Source organism: Chiloscyllium plagiosum, chromosome 7 (assembly GCF_004010195.1).
Source record: "Chiloscyllium plagiosum isolate BGI_BamShark_2017 chromosome 7, ASM401019v2, whole genome shotgun sequence".
Classification (NCBI taxonomy): Eukaryota; Metazoa; Chordata; class Chondrichthyes; order Orectolobiformes; family Hemiscylliidae; genus Chiloscyllium; species Chiloscyllium plagiosum.
The window spans coordinates 72,805,982-72,828,897 of record NC_057716.1 but is presented as its reverse complement, the minus strand read 5'-3'; the positions used below and the strand labels follow the sequence as shown (position 1 = coordinate 72,828,897).

At 39.3% G+C, this 22,916-nt stretch overlaps 1 protein-coding gene across 1 annotated transcript in view; it reads right to left on the bottom strand.

Annotated features, from left to right (window-relative positions):
• map3k19 (mitogen-activated protein kinase kinase kinase 19) overlaps positions 1 to 22,916 on the bottom strand; it is a 73,238-nt gene that overhangs the window by 27,381 nt on the left and 22,941 nt on the right. Inside the window, exons 3-7 of the mRNA XM_043694039.1 lie at positions 20,929 to 21,089; positions 19,947 to 20,035; positions 17,855 to 17,919; positions 6,186 to 6,315; positions 2,057 to 2,141 (exon numbers count right to left, since the gene is read on the bottom strand). Of these exons, the coding sequence (XP_043549974.1) occupies positions 2,057 to 2,141; positions 6,186 to 6,315; positions 17,855 to 17,919; positions 19,947 to 20,035; positions 20,929 to 21,089 (530 nt within the window). The remainder of the gene's footprint in view (positions 1 to 2,056; positions 2,142 to 6,185; positions 6,316 to 17,854; positions 17,920 to 19,946; positions 20,036 to 20,928; positions 21,090 to 22,916) is intronic.

Sequence of the window (22,916 nt, the reverse complement as noted above, 5' to 3'; positions counted from 1 at the left end):
GATCAAGTTTGAATTACCTATTCTAAGGGGTGTGAGTGCCTCCTAGGGAAAAGCTTCCAGGTGACTTACCCCTCTCTGATGTGGCACAATGTCTCCTATTTTGAACAATAGCTCCACCATTTCTGCAGTGATTGCTTTAACGTCATTGGATGTGGGCCATCAGATCCTGGTGACTTATCTGGCTTTAGTTTGTCAACTACTTAATACCTAGTGATGGAAACTGATACAAGATCTATTGTCCGAATAGTAACTTGTTTATCTCATATCTTTTGGATTTTTACAGTGTTCTCCACCATGAATACTGATGCAAAACATTGATTTAAATTATTTGCCATTTTTCCTGTTCTTCATTATCAGTTCCTCAATCACATTGTCCGAGCATCACATACTCACTTTACTTTTTCTTTTAATAAACTTGTGAAAGTTCTTTGATTGTTTTTTATATTTCTTGCCAATTTTCTTTTTTCATCAATTTTCCATCTGTTTATTTGGCTTTTGGTCATCCACTGCTGGTTACAAAAAATACCCATTCCTCTGGTTTATCATTAATATTTGTCATTTTGTATGCATTTGTTTTTGATTGTATACTGTCCTTGACATTTTTGTTATGCACATGTTCAGCAGTGTTGATGAGTATTCATGCCACAGTAATGAATGCAGACGAGCTTCTAACAGCAAACTCCTTCAATTTATTTCACATTGATTTTGAGATAAAATAAGCAAATTTTATACTGATAAAATATGGCATTTGTCTGCTATTTTAACTAATGCATTTGCACGTTCACCCTCAAATACTTGGAATTTTAGCAAACAAAATTGTGATAAGCTAACTCAATAACTGTATTCTTAAAGCTTGTAGCTCAGAGAATTGGAACTACAATGTTGTAGTCCCCATCTCTGTTCCTTGGTCCCTTTTGAGTATGGCTCCCTCACTAAATTAGTCCATTATTGTTTTGCTGACTACCTGTTATACAAATTATACAAATTAGAGTTGATTATTTTACTTGTTGACTTGGTAATTTTTTTATCCATTCACAGGTTGTGTAGATGTCGCTGGCTGGGCCAGCATTTATTGCCATTCCTAATTGCCCAGATTGCTGTTAACATTCAACCACATTGCTGAGAGTCTGGAACCGCAAGTAGTCCAAACAGGTAAGGATGGTAGATTTTCTTCCTTGAAGGGCATTAGTGAACTAGATGGATTTTTCTGACAACTGACATCAATTTCATAGCCACCTTTAGATTTTTAATTCCAGATTTTTAATTGAATCCATAGTTCACCATCTGCCATGACAGGATTAAAACCAGAGTCCCCAGATCATTACTGAGGTCTCTGGATTAATAATCTGGCAATAATATCATTAGGCCATTACCTGTAGCAGAACAGATCTTTCACCCTTTAAAGTAACATTCAATTTTCATTCCAAAGTTATCAATAGACCAGTAGTTAAATAATGTATTGGTTCCTGATATCTGACTTACAAAATCCCTTCTTATTCAAGAAACAGAAAACCTTTTTTGTTTCCTAACTACATTTGCACCAACTGATGCAAATGTAGTTGGTGCCTGCATATAGGTTTGCCATTTTTTGGATTGCAGATAGATTGAGTGGTCAGGCCACCCGTACTGGCAAGGAATGTGATTCCCTACAGTCTGGCTTATTATAAAGCTTCCTTACTTATTGGATAAAAATTATGGCTATGAACACGTCATGTTTATCTATTTGTGCTTCAGTTCCTATTTCTTTGGAACTGTGTAACAATGTCAGCAAAGGTAGATTTGATTTGCAATAAGAGGAAATATATGTTAGCATGAAACTAATTTTCAAATTTGTCAATTTTAAATCTAAGTATTAACTACTGAAACTACCAAGCATTATTGAAGTTTAGATAACTTACTGCTAAACATCATTATAAATCTTTTAGTTCAATTGCAACTATTTCCATTATGCTTTGATCAGTTCAGATGGATGATATTTTTATTTGAAGTTGCAAGTTACACTTTAAAGGTTCAAGTATTAAATTCTACAGCAGAACATTGATAAAATTACACTTACCTATTTGTTTCTAAATCATTGTAAAGACAAATCATCTCTTGTAATGCATTTTTTGCAGTATTGAAAGCAAGAAGAATTGGTGGACCTAGTCAAGATATTTTTAAAGATTAATGAACAGAATAAATTCATTTAAATTAGAACATAATTTCCATAACATGTCATGAAATGTAATTCTTAAGTGAATTCCATTATTGCCCCATTGTGAGTATTAAGGTTTGAATAACTAATGGACTTGATTTCCTCACAGTATCAAACCTATGGCACGAACATAGATTATATTTTAATATGCCTTTTGATAATCTACGGCCTCTTGCATTCGAATTTGCCTCAATGTTTTGGTAGCCTATACATCCGAAAGTTGTAGGTTCACGTCCTAAGCAAGCACCAAAGTTTTTTGGCCAACACTCCACTATAGCTCTAAGAAGTGCTCTCACAAGTGTTATCTTTTGGATGAGAAGTGAAACTGAAGTTCTGTCTGTCCTAAAAGAGAATGCAAAGTAATGAGAACACTAGATATCTGAATTAAAAACAAAAAATGCTGGAGAAACTCAGCAATCTGCAAGTGTTTGTGGAGAGAGAAAAGGAGTTAGTGTTTCCAGTACAAATTCACATCTTTGGAACTTCAGAACCACAGCAACGAGCACCCGAGCTACAAATCTTCTCACAAACTTTGAACTGAAAAGGTCTGAAAAAATGATGGGTTTTAATGCTGTAGAAAAAGGAGGAGAGGAAGATCAAGAGGAATAGATGTAAAAGGTGCTCAGAGCAAAAGACAGAGAATGCTGATGGTAAAATAGAAGAAATGTAGATGAAGATTTGATATTAATGATCAAGGTTAATGTAGAGGACAGCTGTACTGAGAGTAAACCTATGCAAACAGGACACAAGGAGGGTGAGGGACAGTAATCAAAATGGAGGACAGAGTTCATGGATTGAAGTTGTTGAACTCAATATTGTAGGATACCTAAGCAGAAAATGAGGTGGTGTTCCTCCAGGTTGCTTTTGGGTTTCACTGGAACTCTGCAGCAGCCCAAGGACAGAAATGTTAGTGTGACAGCAAGATGGTGCACTGAAATGGCAAATAAGCAGATGGTCAGGGTACTTCTTAGAGTCAGAGCATTTTTTTACAGCACAGAAAAAGGCTCTTCAGCCATTGTATCCATGCTGTTCAGTCAACATCTATCTATTCTAAGCCCATTTCCAAGAACTTGACCTGTAGCTTTTGTATGCTCATCTAAATAGTTCTCAAATGTCTTAATGGCTCCTGCTTCTACCACCCTTTCAGGCAATAAGTCCCCCTGCTCCTTACCTGAAAATTGCCCCCAGTCTTGACCTTTCTATTGAGGCAAAAGGTTTCTTCCCTCTACACTGTCTGTGCCCCTCAGAACATTATATCAATCAGGTCCCCCTTCAATGTTCACTGTTCTCAGGAAAACAACCCCATTTTCTCTAGTCTCTGTTCAGAGCTGAATCACCGCAGTTCAGGCAACATCCTGTTGAATATTTTTCTATGATCCCTCTTTTGCAATCACAGTGTGGATGACCACTGAGTGGAATACCTCTGCTCTATCTACAAGATGTGTGGCTACCAGAACTACACATTGTACTCCAACTGTGGTCTAATTAATATCATAGACAGCTCCATAATAATTCCATTCCTGAAGAAGGGCTTATGCCCGAAACGTCGATTCTCCTGTTCCCTGGATGCTGCCTGACCTGCTGCGCTTTTCCAGCAACACATTTCCAGCTCCATAATAACCCATAGTTCTTGTACTTAATGCCTTGACTAATAAAAGCTTGTATCCAATATGCTGCCTTAACACCTTTTCTACCTGTTGTCTTGCCTTCAAAGACATAGGGACATGCACACCAAAGTCCCTCTGATTCTTTGTACTTCTTACAGTCCTATCATTTACCATGTACTCCCTTGGCTTGTTAGTCCTCCCAAAATGTATCAGCTTATCCTTTTCAAGATTACATTCCACTTGCCACTATTCAGCCCATCTGACCAGCCCATCTTTATCATTGTACAATCTAAAGCTTTCTTCCTCACTATTTATCCACATCATCAATTTTCATGTCATTGCAAACTTACTCATCATAACTCCTACACTGATATCTAGTTTCCTGTAGGTAGAGGTGTTCCACTGAGCAGACATCATGTCTCTGATTGGTCTTGTTAATGTAAGGAGACCGTACTGTGAGCGACGAATTAAATAGAGAATATTGCAAGAATTATAAGTAAATCACTGGTTCGCATGGAAAATGTGTTTGGGACCTTGGACAATGAAGAAAGAGGAAGTGAATAGATAATTGTTAGACCTTCCATGATTGCATGGGAAGGTGTCATTGAAGCTGAAGAGGTGTTAAGAGTGATGGAGGAGTGGACCAGGGTATCATGAAGGGAAAGGTCACTGTGGAATGTTGACAGGGAAGGGGAGGGGGAAGATGTGTTTGGTGGTGGAATCCTGCAGGAGATGGTGGAAGATGAAATTGAAGAGACAAGTGGGTTGGAATGTGAGGACAAAGCGGAATGTTGTTTGTTCTGGGAGAGAGGGGAAGGAGTGGGCAGAATCCGAGAACCATGTCAATCAGAGTGGAGGGGAATCTTCATTTGAGGAAAAGGAACACATGTTAGGCGCTACAGAAGTTGTCATCATCAAAACAGATGCAACAGTGACAGAAAAACTGGGAGAAAACAATTAAATCCTTACAAGAAGAGTGTGAGGAAATATAGTCAAGATAGCTGTGGGCGATGGTGAGTTGCAATGGATGTTAGTAGATGGTCTGTTTCCCAGAAATGGAAATAAAGAAGTCAAGGACCAGATAAAGTTGAGAGAAGGACAGAAATTTGCAGTAAAATTAGTTAATATTTCTAATTCCAGATGAAAGTAGGAAGCATCACTGACTGTTGGGATCTCCTTTGAGGGAAGAAGTAGAGAGCTTTAAGATAAAAGAGCACTTAAAATTTTAATTGAAAAATAATTTTCTCATACAAGAATACTTCTCTTGGCTAGTGAAGGAGCAATATTTATGCTCAAGAAAAAATGCTCTGGCCCAGAATACTTCACCTTCTCAGTAATAAAAAGCAGTATGACAATATAGAAAATGGAGATCTAACAGAAGGAAGAGGAAAATTTTTTAAAATGTATTCTATAAGAACTGAAACGTTCCATATTTTCTGTCATTCTTATTATTCACTCCACATCTCCAGTGATTGGCAGGACTCTCACAGCAAAGGAAAGTATCTTTTCTGTCATACATGTGACAATATCTTTCTTCGAGGGCAGAGTGCTCTGTTTGTTCTGCATTTCATCGCATTGCTTCTATTAAGGTATATCTATACAAAGCCATGGAAATGTTGTTTGATACATGTTTACAGATCGCATGCTTTCTTGACACCTTTTAAAGAGAGAACTATCTTGGTGAAAGAGATATTGACAAACATTTGTTTAAAATGCACAAATTGCATTCTGACACATCACTTCACCACTTGCATTTGATTTTGTATTAAAAGGTGCATCAACATTTTTTATTACCAAAATTTATCAGAACAGTCCTAACAAAAGAGCCTTTAAATGATTCAAATATAACATGACAATGACAGCCTTAAATAAATTGTGGTTAAACATCTTAAACTATAGCAAGATGTACCTGTATTGGTCAGTAGCACCTGAATGAGGTTTACATATTGAGATTGAACGAATATTCCCCTTATTCTCTATTTATCTGCAGTACTGAGCACTGTTTGCAGCTTTTGCAAAGCTTGCATATTTAGCTACCTTTGTCTTTATTGTGCAGTCAGGCTCTCTGCAGCATAAGTAGCATGTAACTCGTCTGTATAATTTGTAGATATATCAGATCACATAGAATTGCTTGTATGTTCAACGTGAACATGCCCAGATGTTACTTTGCATCGCTAAAAAGAGAACAATAATGACCTATTCTAAAGAAGGAAATATGAGTGTACTATTCATTCATACATAACTATTAAAGTTACAGTAGCCTTAGACAAAGAACCTATTATAAGTGTGTGAAAGAAATAATTGAATGAAGGCTTTTTATAAAGAAACTATACCCTCCATCTTCTGTCAAAATAATTAAAATCCACAGTTTAATGTAATAATACCTTGTGTTGGTCTTTGAAATTCTGTATTTGTTCCATCAGATCGTTTGACCAAAATGTTGTCGTTTTCAGAAGCTAAACCCTCATTTCTTCTCATGAAACAATTTGTGTTTTCTGAATTCACAGTTGACATCTGGAGGCCAGAAAAATCATATGAACATTGCAAGTTTTCCAGTGCAACTGGTACTGAGAGGGCTAAATTCTATAACTCCTGAAAATTAATGAAAAGTTTGATGTGTGATTAAGCTGTGTCTATTGATTTCAATGCAGGCATTTTTCCAACAGCTAATGCAAAGGTGATATAAATAAAGCTATAGTGATGCATCAAACTGCACAAGTGCAAAGTCCAATTTAAGTTAATGCCTGCTGGGAAAGACAATCAACTAACCCCTGCTTGTCTATATCTCTACATTACAGTACTTATAATAATAATAGATAAACTGAAAACACTAAATTCTGAAAATATCGTTCTATAAAGTAGGATCAAGTTAGTGGAATAAGACAACATAAATTTTAATTGTAATCCTGTAAACACGTGTGTAAAAACATCAGCTCGAAGTGCTTTGTTGTGCAGAAATGAATACATTTGAATTCTGATCATTGAAAGAATGTTATTTTAACAATGTCACAAAGGTGTGAAGAGTTTTAACCAATATAGTCAAAACTACCTTATTTCTGCTACTGTGATTGCTGGTATCTCTCTATTTGGGCAATCAGTAGGCACATTATCAGTTTACTTTACAAAAATGTTAATTTCGGTTTTAAAAAAAAGCAATCTGATTCAAGAGCTTTCAGAAGCACAAATTGTTTATCATGCTCTTAAACATGAATAAATGCTGGGGGTATTTACTTTGTTACTTTGTTCCAAAAGGTTTGTTTATATTATGTCATCACATTAATGCATATGACAATTATATGCAGAGAGTCTGGAATAAATACTTTTAGTTCAAATTGCTTCCTATTGTCTACTTCAAAATACAAATGGGCCTAGATTTGTAAGTATCAGAGAGGGCAAAAGAGAGGAGATGGTGAATGGGGAAAAGGAAGTTAAAAATCACAAACACCAGGTTATAGTCCAACAGGTTTAATTGGAAGCACACTAGCTTTCAGAGCGACGCTCCTTCATCAGGTGATATCACCTGATGAAGGAGCGTCGCTCCGAAAGCTAGTGTGTTTCCAATTAAACCTGTTGGACAAAAACCTGGTGTTGTGTGATTTTTAACTTTGTACACCCCAGTCCAACACCGGCATCTCCAAATCATGACTACTATCGACACCACTAACCGCCGGGGAAAAGGAAGTAAGGTAAAGCTTCAGTGTTGACAGTGAACAAAGAAATAATCACCTTCCAATGGGCAAAAAGAGATAAGGGCAGGATTAAATTGTATGTATATAAACGCACTGAATGTAAAAACAAAATTGGGGAATTGGAACCTGAAATTTGCTCTAGTAGACTGACAGAAATTTGGCTTAAGATAGAACAGTTAATACTCTAGGTTATAAGGCTTTTAGTGGAAAAAGGGTAGATTAAAGGAGAGGAGGTGTAGCAGTCTTGGTCAAAGATAGTGTCATGGTCCTTGAATGAGAGATCATTCCTGAGTTAGACGCTATATGGTTGCAGGTGAGAAACAGAAAGGGAGTAGTGACCTTGTTGGTATTTATTATAGATCTCCAAATAGTGGGGAGGATGTAGAAGTCAGCATTTGTAAGCAGATTATAGAAATCTGCAAGGCAGGTAGGGTTATGACAGTTGGTGCTTTAAATTATCCTAGGGTAGGCTCGGAAAAAGGAAGAGTGTGGGGCACGGAAGGGGAGAAATTCCTGCAATGTATGCAGGAGAAGTTTTTGGAACAGAACATTCCCTGCGACCAAATCCAGCACACCCCTTCCCTGGTAGGGATGGAAATGGGGGAAGCCAAATGGAGAACGTCAAAGTGGGAGAGTATTTGGGAAATATTGACTGTAAAATAATAAGGTTCAATATTAAGTTGATAAAGATAAAAATCAATGTGCTGAACTTTTATCCTACTGTAAGATCAAACTAACCTACATACCCTTTGTATTATCTTCCATATGCCTATCCAAAAGTCGCTTAATTGTCCCTAATGTATCTGTCTCTATTACCACTGCTGGCAGTGCATTCCACGCACCCACCACTCTCTGTGTAAAGAATATACCTCTGACATCTCCCCTAAACCTTCCTCCAATCACCTTAAAATCATGCCCCCTTCGTGATAGACATTTTCGCCATAGAAAAAATCTCTGGCTATCCAATTTATCTGTGCCTGTCATCATCTTGTACACCTCTATCAAGTCACCTCTCATCCTTCGCTCCAATGAAAAAAGCCCTAGCTCTCTCAATCTTTCTTCATAAGACATGCCTTCAAGTCCAGGCAGCATCTTGGTAAATCTCTTCTGCAACCTCTAAAGCTTCCACATTTTTCCTATACTGAAGTGACAAGAACTGACACACTATTCTTTGAAGCTGCAGCACAAACTTGTGGGTCTTAAATTCAATCCCCCTGCTAATGAAAACCAACACACCATACAGCTCCTTGGCAACCCTTTTTGGGTAGCAACTTTGAGGAATCTATGGACATGGACCTCAAGATCCCTCTGTTCCTCCACATTGTCAAGAATCCTGCCTTTAATCCTGCTTGCTGCATTCAAATTTGACCTTCCAAAATGAATCACTTCACACTTTTCCAGGTTGAACTCCATCTGCCACTTATCAGCCCAGTTCTGCATCCTGTCAATGTCCTAAAACAGCCCTCCACACTATCCACAACTCAACCAAACTTTGCATCATCCACAAACTTACTAATCCACCCTTCCATGTCCTCATACAAGTCATTCATAGAAATCTCAAAGAGCAGAGGTTCCAGAACCGATCCCTGTGGAATACCACTGGTCACCAAGCTTTAGGCTGAATATTTGCCATCTACCACCACCCCCTGTCTTCTACGGACCAGCCAGATTTCCCATATCTCCTTACTCTCTGAATGAGCCCACCATGGGGAACCTTATCATTGCTAAAATCCATGGACACCACATCCATTGCACTAACTTCATCAATGTGTTTTATCACATCCTCAAAGAATTCAGTAAGGTTTATGAGGCAAAGCCATGCTGACTATCTCTAATCAAACTATGGCTTCCAAGTAATCATAAATCCTGTGTCTCAGAATCCTCTCCAATAATTTACCAGTACACACATAAAACTGACTGGCCTGTAATTCCCAGGATTATCCTTATTTCCTTTTGTGAACAAGGGAATAACATTTGTCACTCTCCAATCATCTGGCACAAATCTAGTGGACAGTAAGGATGCAAAGATCATTGCCAAATGCACAGCAATGTTTTCCCTCACTTCCTTTGAAACCTAGAGTATATCTCGTCTGGCCAGGTGAGTTATCTATCCTTAAATTTTTCAATATGTTCAGCACATCCTCCTTCCTAACATCAACATGTTCTAGAATATCAGTCTGTTTCATGCTGTCCACAGAAATGTCAAGGTCCCTCTCAGTAGTGATTACTGAATGAAAATATTCATTCAGGACCTTCTCTACCACCTCTGACTTCAGGCACAAGTTCCCTTATTCTTGATATTTCTTACATTCAAATAGACACACTTCAACCCATCAAACTGAGTGCATCTTTGCCCTATCAAGTACCTATCCGTCCTCACAGACTCTCTGCGCACTGTTTGTCGGTTTTCTACATACGCAGGTTTGTAGTTCTCCGTTGTCCTTTCTTTCAACTGTGACATCCAGGAATGCGAGTTTGTTGTCGGTTTCTTCCTCCTTGGTAAACATTATGCCTGTGAGGGTGTTGTTGATGATGTTAAATGTCTCTTCTATCTTGTTTCATTTTGTGATGACAAAGGTGTCATCTACGTAGCGGACATGCCAGAGAATTCCTAGAGGCCTGGCACTCCAACCACAACACCATAAACAAACACATAGATCTAGATACCATCTATCAACCCCTCAGAAAACAAACAGGAAATGACATCACCACAAACCCCAGGAACCCCATCCAGGACAAACATATAAATAGAAAGCAGGAGACAACAACTTCGCTTCACTTGGAAGTCGCCATTGATGATGTTACCTAGCCAGGTAATGAAACGCCTGGATATCAAACCTACAGCTCAGCGAACAAACCTACACCCTAAACCTCAACCTGAGCTACAAACCTTCACAAACCTTGCAAATACCCTAGATTTCTCCAGGAAGGGAGGGAAAAGATTGCTGCACCTTTGGCAGTGATCTTTGCGTCCTCTCTATCCACTGAATTTGTGCCAGATGATTGGAGGGTGGCAAATGTTATTTCCTTGCTCAAGAAAGGGAAGAGGGATAATTCTGGGAATTACAAATCAGCAGTTTTACATCAGTGGCAGGCAAAGTATTGGAGAGGATTCTGAGTGACAGGATTTATGGTTACTTGGAAAACCATAGCTTGATTAGAGATAGTCAACATGGCTTTGTGAGGAGTGGGTCCTGCCTCAAACCTTACTGAATTCTTTGAGAATGTGACAAAACACTTTGATGAAGGTAAACCAGTGGATGTGGTGTGCATAGATTTTAGCATGGCGTTTGATAAGATTCCCCATGATAGGCTCATTCAGAAAGTAAGGAGGCATGGGGTACAGGGATATCTGGTTGATAGATATTGAATTGGCTGGCCCACAGAAGACCGAGAGTGGTGGTAGATGGAAACTATTCAGCCTGGATCTCAGTAACCAGTGGTGTTCCGCAGGGATCATTTCTAGGACCTCTGCTCTTTGCATTTTTATAAATGAGGGAGTGGAAGGGTGGGTTTGTCAGGTTGGTGGAGTTGTGGATAGTGTGAAGGGCTGTTGTAGGTTGCAACAGAACATTGACAGGACGCAGAACTGGGCTGTTAAGTGACAGATGGTGTTCAACCTGGAAAAATGTGAAGAGATTCACTTTGGAAGGTCAAATTTGAATGCAGAACACATGGTCAAAGGCAAGATTCTTGGCAGTGTGGAGGAACAGAGGGATCTTGGGGTCCATGTCCATAGATTCCTCAAAGTTGCCACCCAAGTTGATAAGGTTGTCTAGAAGGTATATGGTATGTTGGCTTTCATTAACAGGAATTGAATTTAAGACCCACAAGGTTATGCTGCAGCCCTAAGGAGCCCTGGTTAGACCACCCTTGGAATATTGTGTTCTGTTCTGGACACCTCATTATAAGATGTGGAAGCTTTAGGGAGAGTGCAGAGGAGATGTACCAGGATGCTGCCTGGACTGGAGGGCATGTCTTATGAAGAAAGGTTGAGGGAGCTAGGGCTTTTCTCACTGGAGTGAAGAAGGATGAGCGGTGACTTGATAGCAGTGTACAACATGGTGAGAGGCATAGATAGAGTGGATAGCCAGAGACATTCTTCCCATGGCAGGAATGTCTATCATGAAAGGGCATCATTTCAAGGTGATTGGAGGAAGGTTTAGGGGAGATGTCAAAGGTAGGTTCTTTACACAGAGAGTGGTGGGTGCATGGAATGCAATGCTGGCAGTCATGGTCATAGGGACATTTAAGCAACTCTTGGATAGGCACTTGGAAGATAATACACAATGAAGGGTATGTCAGTTAGTCTGATTTTAGAGTAGAAAAAAGCCGGCACAACATCGAGGGCTGAAGGGCCTGTACTGTACTGCTCTATGTTCATTGTATTCTAACGTGCTGCCTTTATCAAATTCATCTGTTGCTTTATATTTCCCACTGTTCTAATATGTGTAAAAATACAAGAGACAGTTAGTATTAACTACATGCTATAGCACTTGTAATATTGATTTCTGTTATAATATTAGTCCTAAAAGCTAATTACTCTAAGATAACTTTAGCTGTTGTTCGCTCAGATGTTTGGAAGTCAATGGCCTCTATTTCACACCTTGTGTCTATTTATTTACTGGGACAATTATCCTTTCATTAATGTGGCTGAGATCAGTCACTTGCCTGTTTTGTAGGCATGCTCTTATCAAATTTGTTCATCCTATTTATCACTTCTCTGCCATTTTGTGTTTTAGTGCTGGGACAGGCTGCACCGTCTTGTTTGTCAACCATTTTGTGTAAGCAGACATGGCCCATTTTGGTATAAACAGGTACGGGTCACCCCTACAGAAGGTGTCATCAACAGTGATATCAAATAGGCAGAAATGGGTACTGCAGATGCTGGAGATGAGAGTCAAGATTAGAGTGGTGCTGGAAAAGCACAGCAGATCAGGCAACATCCTGGAATGGTCAGGAATGATGAAGAGCTTTTGCCTGATTTTCCTGCTCCTTGCATGCTGCCTGACCTGCTGTCACATTAATCTTGAGTGATATCAAATAGTACTAACTCAGTAATAACATGCATACTGACTTTAGTTTGAGTTCTGCTTGGTTCATTCAGCTCCTGATTTCATTATGGCCTTGATCTAAATATGATTAAAGAAGACAAATTTAAGAGGGTGATTGTCCTTCACATCAAGGCAACTTTTGACTGAATGTGGCATCAAGGACCCCAGCAAAACAGGAATCAGTGGAAATCAGGGGAGGGGAAGGCTTTCCACTGGTTGAAGTCAGACCTAGCTCAGAGGAAAATGATATGGTTGGTCAAGCTCAATCAGGAAGATCAAACACTGACTGGGTGTAGAAATTTTGGAATCAGTCTGCAAGTATGTTTGCAAGCTTGCAGTTTTAATTTTGCATCTTGCTTTCATAGTGGTATTTCCTTCCTCAGACTGCTGCACTATTCCAGTGAAGCTCAACGCAAACTTGAGGAACATCAGAAATAGGATCAGCAGTATGCAATTCCAATCTTCAAGCATGCCCCCACATTCAATCAGTTCATGACTGATAAGGTGAATTGTAAATACCTTTTCCCTAGGGTAGGAGTGTTCAAACCTAGAGGGCATAGATTTAGGGTGAGAGGGGAAAGATTTAAAAGGGACAGGAGGGGCAAATTTTTCACATTGAGGGTGATGCGTATATGGAATGAATTGCCAGAGCCAGGTACAGCTGCAAAATTTAAAAGACATTTGGACAGATACATGAATAGGAAAGGTTTAGAGGAATATGGTTCAAACATAGACAAATGAGACTAGTTTAGTTTGGGAAACCTAGTTGGCATGGATTAATTAGACCAAAGGGTCTGTTTCCATGCTGTATGACTGACATACATAATTCTTTGGGGTAAAGCATTCAGTACCTTTTGGATGAAGAACTTCTGTCACATCTCAATTTTAAATGAGTATCACCTTATTCTGTAACTATGTCTCCTCGTTTAAGATTCCCCTACCATTTGAGAAATATCATTCTCAACAGTCTGAAGAAGTCGTACCAGACTCAGAAAGTTAAGTCTGTTTCTGTTTTCAAGATGCTGCAAAACTTGCTGAGTTTCTCCAGCATTCTCTGAATCTGTTTCAGATTTATAGCATCTGCTGTATTTTGTTTTTAAATCTGAACCTTTACTCTGTCAAGCCCCTCAAAATCTTTCATGTTTTAATAGATCATACCTCATTCTTCTAAACACTAATATATAAAGGCCTAACCTGTTTAGCTATTCTCAGTAAGTCAAACTCTTCATCCTAGTAATCAGCCTAGTGAACCTCTTTTGAACTGCCTCCATTACCAGTATATTCTTCCTTAAATACAGGGACCAAACACAGCATTCCAGGTACAGCCTCACCAATAAATGCTAATGTTATAATAAACCTTTATGCTTAAAAAAAAAAAAAAAAAATTTTTAAAAAAAAAAATTAAAAAGGGCGGCACGGTGGCGCAGTGGTTAGCACTGCTGCCTCACAGCGCCAGAGACCCGGGTTCAATTCCCGACTCAGGCGACTGACTGTGTGGAGTTTGCACATTCTCCCCGTGTCTGCGAGGGTTTCCTCCGGGTGCTCCGGTTTCCTCCCACAGTCACAAAGATGTGCGGGTCAGGTGAATTGGCCATGCTAAATTGCCCGTAGTGTTAGGTTAAAGGGGTAAATGTAGGGGTATGGGTGGGTTGCGCTTCGGCGGGTCGGTGTAGACTTGTTGGGCCGAAGGGCCTGTTTCCACACTGTAAGTAATCTAATCTAATACCCAGCATAGTTGTAATGAGACTTCCCGGAGGGCCAGGTGGATCTCATTGACTATGAGATTCTTGATTGGGGTTGTTAACCTGGGCCAATTCAGGAGCCCTGGCTGACAAATATAAGCAGGACTTGCATTGCCCTTTGAGAAGGGCATTGCTTGTCACTGGCCACTCGGATGTTTCATTTCTTCCTCATGGTGGTATAAAAATAAAGATTTAAGCACCTGTTGTTTTTCATAGTGTCCTACGCCTGCACACACACGACATGGGTGCTTGGGAAAAATAAGCACTACCGCAGTTAGGCAGTAGTGTGGGGTAGAACAAAAAAATAAGCAGGACTTTTGCCCAGGTGTCCTTAGAGAAGGAAAATGCAGTGTCCACCAACACTATCGATGCTTTTAGGGAGAGCTGAGCATCGCCGGGAAGGGGGTGGGGTGGGTGGAGTGTTTTATTTCCCCCTCCAATTCCATTGATTTGATCCCTACCCTCTCCTTCACATAGGCATTGCCCCTTCTTGGCTGTGCCTGAGACTAATTCCCTGGCCACATTAGCCTCTGTCAAGTTATTTCAGGCCTCATTACTTGCAGCATCTGCATGCTAACATTTTATTTTTCATGCACAAGAACACCCCATCCCTCTTTGTTGAACTATATTTTGGAGTGTCTTTCTATTTCTGCCTTTTAATTATTCCACCACAGCGCATGGCATGTTCCTAAATTAAATTCCATTTACTATGTTTTGTCCACTCTCAGCCTATTGGAAATTCCTAATGTCCCACCTACTTTTGTATTAACAGCAAATTTGGATACATTACACTCATCCACTTCCATCAAGATCCCTCAAGAAATCCAATGAGTTCTGGAATATTTTGCTCAACACCTTTACTATTTCTGCAGCCACTTAGATTAGATTAGATAGGTAGACAGATTCCCTACAGTGCGGAAACAGGCCATTTGGCCCAACAAGTCCAAACTGACCCTCCGAAGAGTAATCCACCCAGTCCCATTTCCCTCTGACTATTGCACCTAACACTATGGGCAATTTAGCATGGCCAATTCACCTGATCTGCACATCTTTGGATTGTGGGAGAATACCGGAGCACCTGGAGGAAACCCACACAGACACAGGGAGAATGTGCAAACTACACACAGTCACCCAAGATTGGAATCAAACTTGGGACCCTGGTGCTGTGACTTCCTTTAAATCCTTTGGAGAGAGCCCATGAGACTGCTATGGCTTGCTGGCCTTTAGTCAGTTTGTAAAATACTTTGTCCGTTGTGATGGAAACTGCTATAAAATCTTTCCTAACATTAATACTTTGGTCATCTTTGGAATGTTCAAAGCATCCTCCTCTGTGAAGACTGATGCAAAGTATTGGTTTAAATTATCTGCCATTTCCCTGTTCTCTGTTATTAACTCCTCATTTGGACATCCAAGAGTCCCACACTTACTATCACTACTCTTTTATTTTATATATATATAAATATATAAGCTTTTTCTGTTATTTTTATATTTATTACCAATTTACTTTCATAATTAATCTACTCCCTTTTTATTAGCTTTTTAGTCATCACTGCTGTTTCCTAAAAATTCTCCAACCTCTGACCAAACACTGGTTTCACTGCTTTGTATACCTTAGTTTTTGACTGAATATTCTACTTAACTGCTTTTGTTAACCACAGGTGGTTTCTCCTTCTCATTGAGTCTTTCTTCTTGATTGAATAAATCATTGCTGAGTGTTTTGAAAGATTTGTTTGTGTGTCTGTCACTTCTCATCTATTAACTTTCCCCTTAATCTATTTTCCCAGCTCACTTTAAACAACTCTTTCTTCATAAATCTGCCCTTATTTAAGTTGAGAACACTAAGTTGCTCTTCTTCAAACTGAATTTGAAGTTTTACCATATTGTGATCACTATCCTTAACTACAGGATTGCTTATTAATCCTAAATCATTGCACATTACTAGATCTAAATTAGCCTGTTCCCAGTTAGGTTGTGCAATGTACTGTGTAAGAAATAATCCCTGATGCACATTTCCAATTTTTCTTCCATGTTACCCTTATCCATCTGATTTCTCCAGGTTATAAGCAAATTAAATCACTTGTGACAATTGTAGTATCTTTCTTGCACATCTCCGTTATTTCCCAATTTGTACTTTGTCCTACAGTGACCAATCCTTCATGGAGCCTGTAAACAATTCCCATCTATGATTTCTTTCCCTTGCTATCTCTTATCTCCACTCAAACTGATTCCGCATCATGATCTATTGCAACTGCATCACCTCTCACCATTTCCCTGCACTCCTTTATTAATAAAGCAACACCACCTCCTTTTCCATTTTACCTATTCTTCCAGAACACTGAATACTCGTGAATATTCTTAATCTTGTTCGTCATGCAGCCATTCTCCGTAATAGCTACCAAATCACATTTATTTATTTCTATTTGTGATGTCAACTCATTAAGTTTGTCACAAGTACTATGTGCATTCAAATATAGAACTTGAAGCTTTGACTTTTTACCATTGATACTCTCTCTAGTTCAAATTATGCTGCACTCTTCTTCATATATTTTCGACCCCTTCCTGTCAGACTTTGATTATCATTCCCTGCTTCACTGCTTTGCACCTTTGCTCTCTCATTTCTTTTTTCATTTTTTAAACTTTGCTTCTTTTGTGCTCTCCCCCTGCCCCCACTAATTAGTTTAAAGCTCTATCTACAAGGAGAAAGTGAGGTCTGCAGATGCTGGAGATCAGAGATGGAAATGTGTTGCTGGAAAAGCGCAGCAGGTCAGGCAGCATCTAGGGAACAGGAGAATCGACATTTCGGGCATTCCTGAAGAAGGGCTAATGCCCGAAACGTCGATTCTCCTGTTCCCTAGATGCTGCCTGACCTGCTGCGCTTTTCCAGCAACACATTTCCAGCTCTATCTACAACCCTAGTTAAACAATTCACCAGGACTGCTGCTCCCAGCAATGTACAAATGAAGCCCATTCCAACAGTACAACTTTCTCTTGCCCTAATACAGCTGCCAGTGTCCCATGAATCCAAAACCATTTCTCCCACACTGATCTTTGATCCACACGTTTACCTCAGCAATTTTATTTACCCAAACCAATTTGCACGTGTCAGGTCATTTTCCAGAGATTATTACCTTCATTATTTTGCTTTTAAGTCCCGAGTTGCTTGTAATCCCTCAACATGACCTCTTTCCTAGTTCTATCTATGAAGTTGGTACGTGCATGGATGATGATAACTGGATCCTTCCTTCCTATTTTTCTTTTCTCTCCCACTTGAATGAAATTTGCTCATTTTTTTCCCAGCAGTCTGTGCTCTCATCTCTACCAGACACAAGAATCTTGTACCTAATGGACAAGGGCACTATATGTTGTAATGATTCAGCAACTAATTCAAATACTTTCTCATATCCCTGTTTCCTCGAGCCAAAAGTATCAAAATATTTATTTCTAGGATAATTATAAATTCCAGCTAATCAACATCACTGAAGATTAAAAGAAATCCTTTACGTTAAATTTAATGTTTTTTTTGCTCAGATTTGATTTCTTTTCAATAAGAAATGAAACACATTGTTACCTGTGAACTGCCGGTGCTCAGATCGACCTTTAGACAATTCTGTTCTCCGTATGCCAGGAAGCTACCTAAAAATGGTTATGCTACATTATGAGAGAGTCCTCAGCTTGCAAACCACAGACTTTCTTTAACCAATATGGACAGCACTTCCTCTAAATTATTTTGTTTCTATTTAAGAGCAGAGCCTAATTTAATTTTTGTTAATATCTGCAAAATTTGTTCCTGCTCTTAAGACTTCTTCTTATATTCAGCCATTCACCTATTCAAATATAATATTTTCTTTCTTGCCATTTAAAGGTTCATTGAATATTCTAAATGGAATTTTATAGGGGCCTGAGCACACGGGCTATTGTGAGATATACGGGCAGAATTGCATGTGAAGCCCAGTGAAGCCTGTTTTGATATTGGGAGCAACTCACTACATTTTTAAAGCAAATTCCAGGCATTGAGATGTGATTATCACTAGTTAATATGCCCAAGAAGGGGGATTATTGCTTGTTCATAACCTCCTTACATCTATCTCGTGATTATGTAACTTCATATCATACCACTTGCCACAAGCAATCTAAACTCTGAGAATTCTTGACATGGGAGTCAGGGCATGTACCTAGCAACTTTGGGTTCACTGCTTACTGCAAAGAGTTTTCGTTGTTGATGTTGATGGAATGCAGCCTATAATTTTTTTTGTGTTTGCTTTTACTGATTGCAACAAAAACGTATGTTTGAAATAGTCTGATTACTTGCCTGTATGTGGATTATCCCTGCTGGACATTGACAAGATTTAGATTGATATTGGGAACTGAGATCAGAGTGACAGTGACCTTTTGGGTCTATAATTGGGCACTGAGAACAGAGTGACAGTGACTTAGAGAGGTTGTTTAGATCGGATATAGCTAAGGACAGGTAAACTCAAGGGCATGGCAATTAACCAGCAACAAAGGTGAGAGAATGTTTGTATGAGGCAGTGTCAGCCATGCCAGCTATGTGACACTGACAGCATGACTTTGTGGCAGCTGTGCCATTTCATTGCCAACAAAGGATTACCAATGCTTGTCTGGTTGCACAGCAGCCTTTTTAAAAAGGCATGGGTGCCAGGTATGCCAGCCTCTTGGGGGGATGGTTGGTGAGAGACAAGTTCTTATAGTGACAACAGGTGGTAGGATGTGGCTAGAATCAGGTCAAAGGGGTGCAGTAGCTAATGAGGCGGGTTTAGTAAATTACGAGAAAACTTGCATGAAAATTCACTAAACTGACACTTAGCCAAAAGCAGAAATGTTCAGCCCAATATATTGTAAAACCATTATCTGGTGAATACATAAAGCCATACACAATTGTGCAATTATCTTTCAGCTATGATAATCAGTGTGATGTTGAATTTAATATGATATTTTGCTTTATTTGGATCAATTTGACTCTCAAGGTTCTTAATAAGGTTTCAGAACTGGATATAACATCCATAAACAGAAAATAAACGATTCTTGCTCCTGTAGATAATTAGCTACAAAAAAAGGCTAAATATAGTATCCAAAGTTTCTTAGCTAGCTATTAGGATATGACAGATCTTTTACAGATTAAAAGAAATAAAAATAATGTAATATATTTTATCTTACATGATTTATTATTTTTAATAGTGTTTCAGATATTTCTAATTTAACTCATTTGTCTTTGTTAATAAATAAATATTTTGCTGGTTCAAGCATTTAACTTCTAATGGTCTCAAATTTATTGATACATTGATTGATTATCATTATCTAAGTTATTTCACATTACATTCCAATAAAGTATATTATAAACAAGAAATTTTGACTTACTAATTCCTTGAAAATCATTGTTAAAACAGATAGAAGGAAGTTTACCTTGGAGCGATAAACAGAGATTGCTGGAAAAGCTCAGCAGGTCTGGCAGCATTGACAGAGAGAAATCAGAGTTAATGTTTCGGGTCGACTGATGCCTTGAGTTCTGAGGAAGGTTCACTTGCCCCGAAGTGTTCACTCTGATTTCTCTCCATTGATACTGCCAGACCTGCTGAGCTTTTTCAGCAATTTCTGGTTTTGTTTCTGATTTACAGTATCCACAGTTTCCTTTTGGTTTTTACCTTGTAGTGAGAGTTGATTTGGTAGTACATCTGTCAGATGTTTTCCTGCTGTTTTTTTCACTTGGGCTGCATACTGACTAACCGACCTTCTGATTGAATCATAAAAAAAATTAATTCAATTGTTCTTTAAAAATATTACTGTTTATTTAACTTTGCCTTTGATGAACTGGCATGAACTGGCAATTTAATATCAATCGCTACTCAAGATGTTAAATGTGATTTTGCCCTTCTGGAGGTGGCAAGAGAGATAACGCAAAAGAGAATGGTGTGAGGATTTGGAGAGAAACTCATTCCCTTCTCACCATCTCACTAATTATGTTGAGGGTGAGAAGATGCACGCGTGACCTCCTGGCCTGCCAGCAATTTAGGCTGTTCAATGGTCAATTAATGGCCACATACTCAAACCACCACCTTCCAGACCAACGTCCTCCCTGGCAGGTGATAAAGTTGGAGAATTTCTCAACTGTGAAGCCAGGTTAACCTGCCCACCATAATGTCCCCAGGGCAATCAGAGGCAAGAAAGGGGGTGCAAGAAGGTGGTCTCTGAAAGCCACCCCACTGTCCAAGCCACTGACCTCCCTGACTGCTTTCTCTCTGAAACCTCAAATCCACAAGAAAAGTTGAAAACAAACCTACCTTCTCACCACTGGAGCCCTGAGGAGTACAGCTCTATCTACACACTTACAGACTTAGGACACTAACATCCAAGATTAACCAAGAAACTCACCTATTCTCTGTCTGTCTGCATTTCGTTACATGATATGGCAAGTTTTCTTAGCAGTCACTACCTAACACACTCACTCCCTACACTTCAACAAAAAATGGAAAACTTCCACTCAATATAATTTGGACCCAGTTAGTTTACATTTACACCTGCTTTACAGTTTATAAGAAAGAAAAACTGGCCTGAATCCAGTACCAAAATAGGTAAATCGACAGTTTGAAGACAGTATATATTCCATTGTACTAAATTTAAACTTACTCGTTATGTTCAAGAAATTCTTGAACAACCTCTGTTGGTCTGTATTCTGCAGGTTTAAGATCTCTCAGTTTTTCCAACATGTCCACATCTTGTACAGTTAATACAAGGGGAGTGTGGCCATCATGTTTGTTGTAATTTATATCCAATAATCTTTCTTCAAACTGGAAGAAAATAATAAAATATTACAACATATTGAATAACTTGTTTGTGCAAGGATTTTAACTGGTAGAATTAGAAATATGCTTTCCAAGCCATCGCTTTAAGGAAAAAAACAATGCCACAATAATTTGCTCACGAGTGAACTGCATCACTGTTTGAGGTCAACAACCTACCCCACACTATCACTTCAAATATTTCTAAGTTTGTACTTCTGCAAAAGAGTAGTGGAAAAGTTTTCCTTTCACCATTTGTTAATATTCTGTTAGAATTGTGAGAATCAGAAGATCAATATGATTTGGGACTGTGGGTGGAATCTTCTGGGGGTGGCAAGGGACTCTCCCAGCTGTTGCAAAATTGGTGAGGTACCTGCTCTGCATCTTTTAATGAAAGACTGGATCTTCTACTGATCAGGGTAGTCTGAAACCACAGACAGGCCTTCATCTGGAATTAGGTTCCCATAGGCAGAAATCTCTTGTAGTAAGAAATGCTGAATAATCATTGGCTAGCAACTCCTGCACTTAGCAATGCCACAGGACAGGTCACGACTTCTGCCTGGGCAGGAAAATCCATGGATGAACTTCCTACCGCATCATTAATAGAGTCCCTTCACTGACAATGGCATTAACCCAAGGATACAGGACAAAAGTAGATGATTTGTGAAAGGGAGGGGTTTCCAAGGTTGGAGGTTATTGGAACAGGGTATCAGGGGGTCGAAGGCAATGGCAGAAGGTGGTGCACAGTGGGCATCTCCCTGTCATCAATACTGCCCCATATCCATGCACATAACCATTCTTTGAGCATGTTTGATCAAAACTCTCCCTTTTCCCCCCTGTCATCATATAGCCTGCATCCTTTTTATCTCTGGGAGGGTCTCTTGTCAGCAAGTCCATTACAGTTGGGTCAATGCTAGTTGTCACTTAAGGACCTGCATTAACAATGGGCTGGGAAGTTCACCCATGGATCGTCCTGTCCAGAACTTAATACTGGTGGAGATAGGAGATGGCAATCAGTTGCACCATTACCCTACCAGATTAAATGCCCTTCCAACCTCTGAGTTTACCTCCACTGCGACCAGAAAATTCTATCCTCTGTCTTTAACTTAAGGTAAAATGGAAGGGGTCATATGACCTGCTTTGCAATCTGCAAGACAATACACTTGTGTATTTGATTGTATGAGATTACAATAACCTCAAACTGTTTTATTAGAAAGAAGGCTGCAAGGTTTTTATATACGCTAACATTGGACAGACTGTGAAGTGTGATTTTGATTGTGCTAAAAGCAAAAGGGGAATGTCCTGTTTACTGGTTTAAATAATAAGTTGCCAACATAAAGATTGGATTGTTAATAGTGTTGTTAGTCTTGAAATGGGTAGAGGTGGATAAATCTCCAGGACCTGATCAGGTGTACCCGAGAACTCTGTGGGAAGCTAGTGAAGTGACTGCTGGGCCTCTTGCTGAGATATTTGTATTATCGATAGTCACAGGTGAGGTGCCGGAAGACTGGAGGTTGGCAAACATGGTGCACTGTTTACGAAAGGTGGTAAGGACAAGCCAGGGAACTATAGACCTGTGAGCCCGACCTCGGTGGTGGGCAAGTTATTGGAGGGAATCCTGAGGGACAGGATGTACATGTATTTGGAAAAGCAAGGACTGATTAGGGATAGTCAACATGGCTTTGTGCGTGGGAAATCATGTCTCACTAACTTGAGTGAGTTTTTTGAAGAAGTAACAAAGAGGATTCATGAGGGCAGAGCGGTAGATATAATTATATGGATTTCAGTAAGGCGTTCAACAAGGTTTCCCATGGGAACTGATTAGCAAGGTTAGAT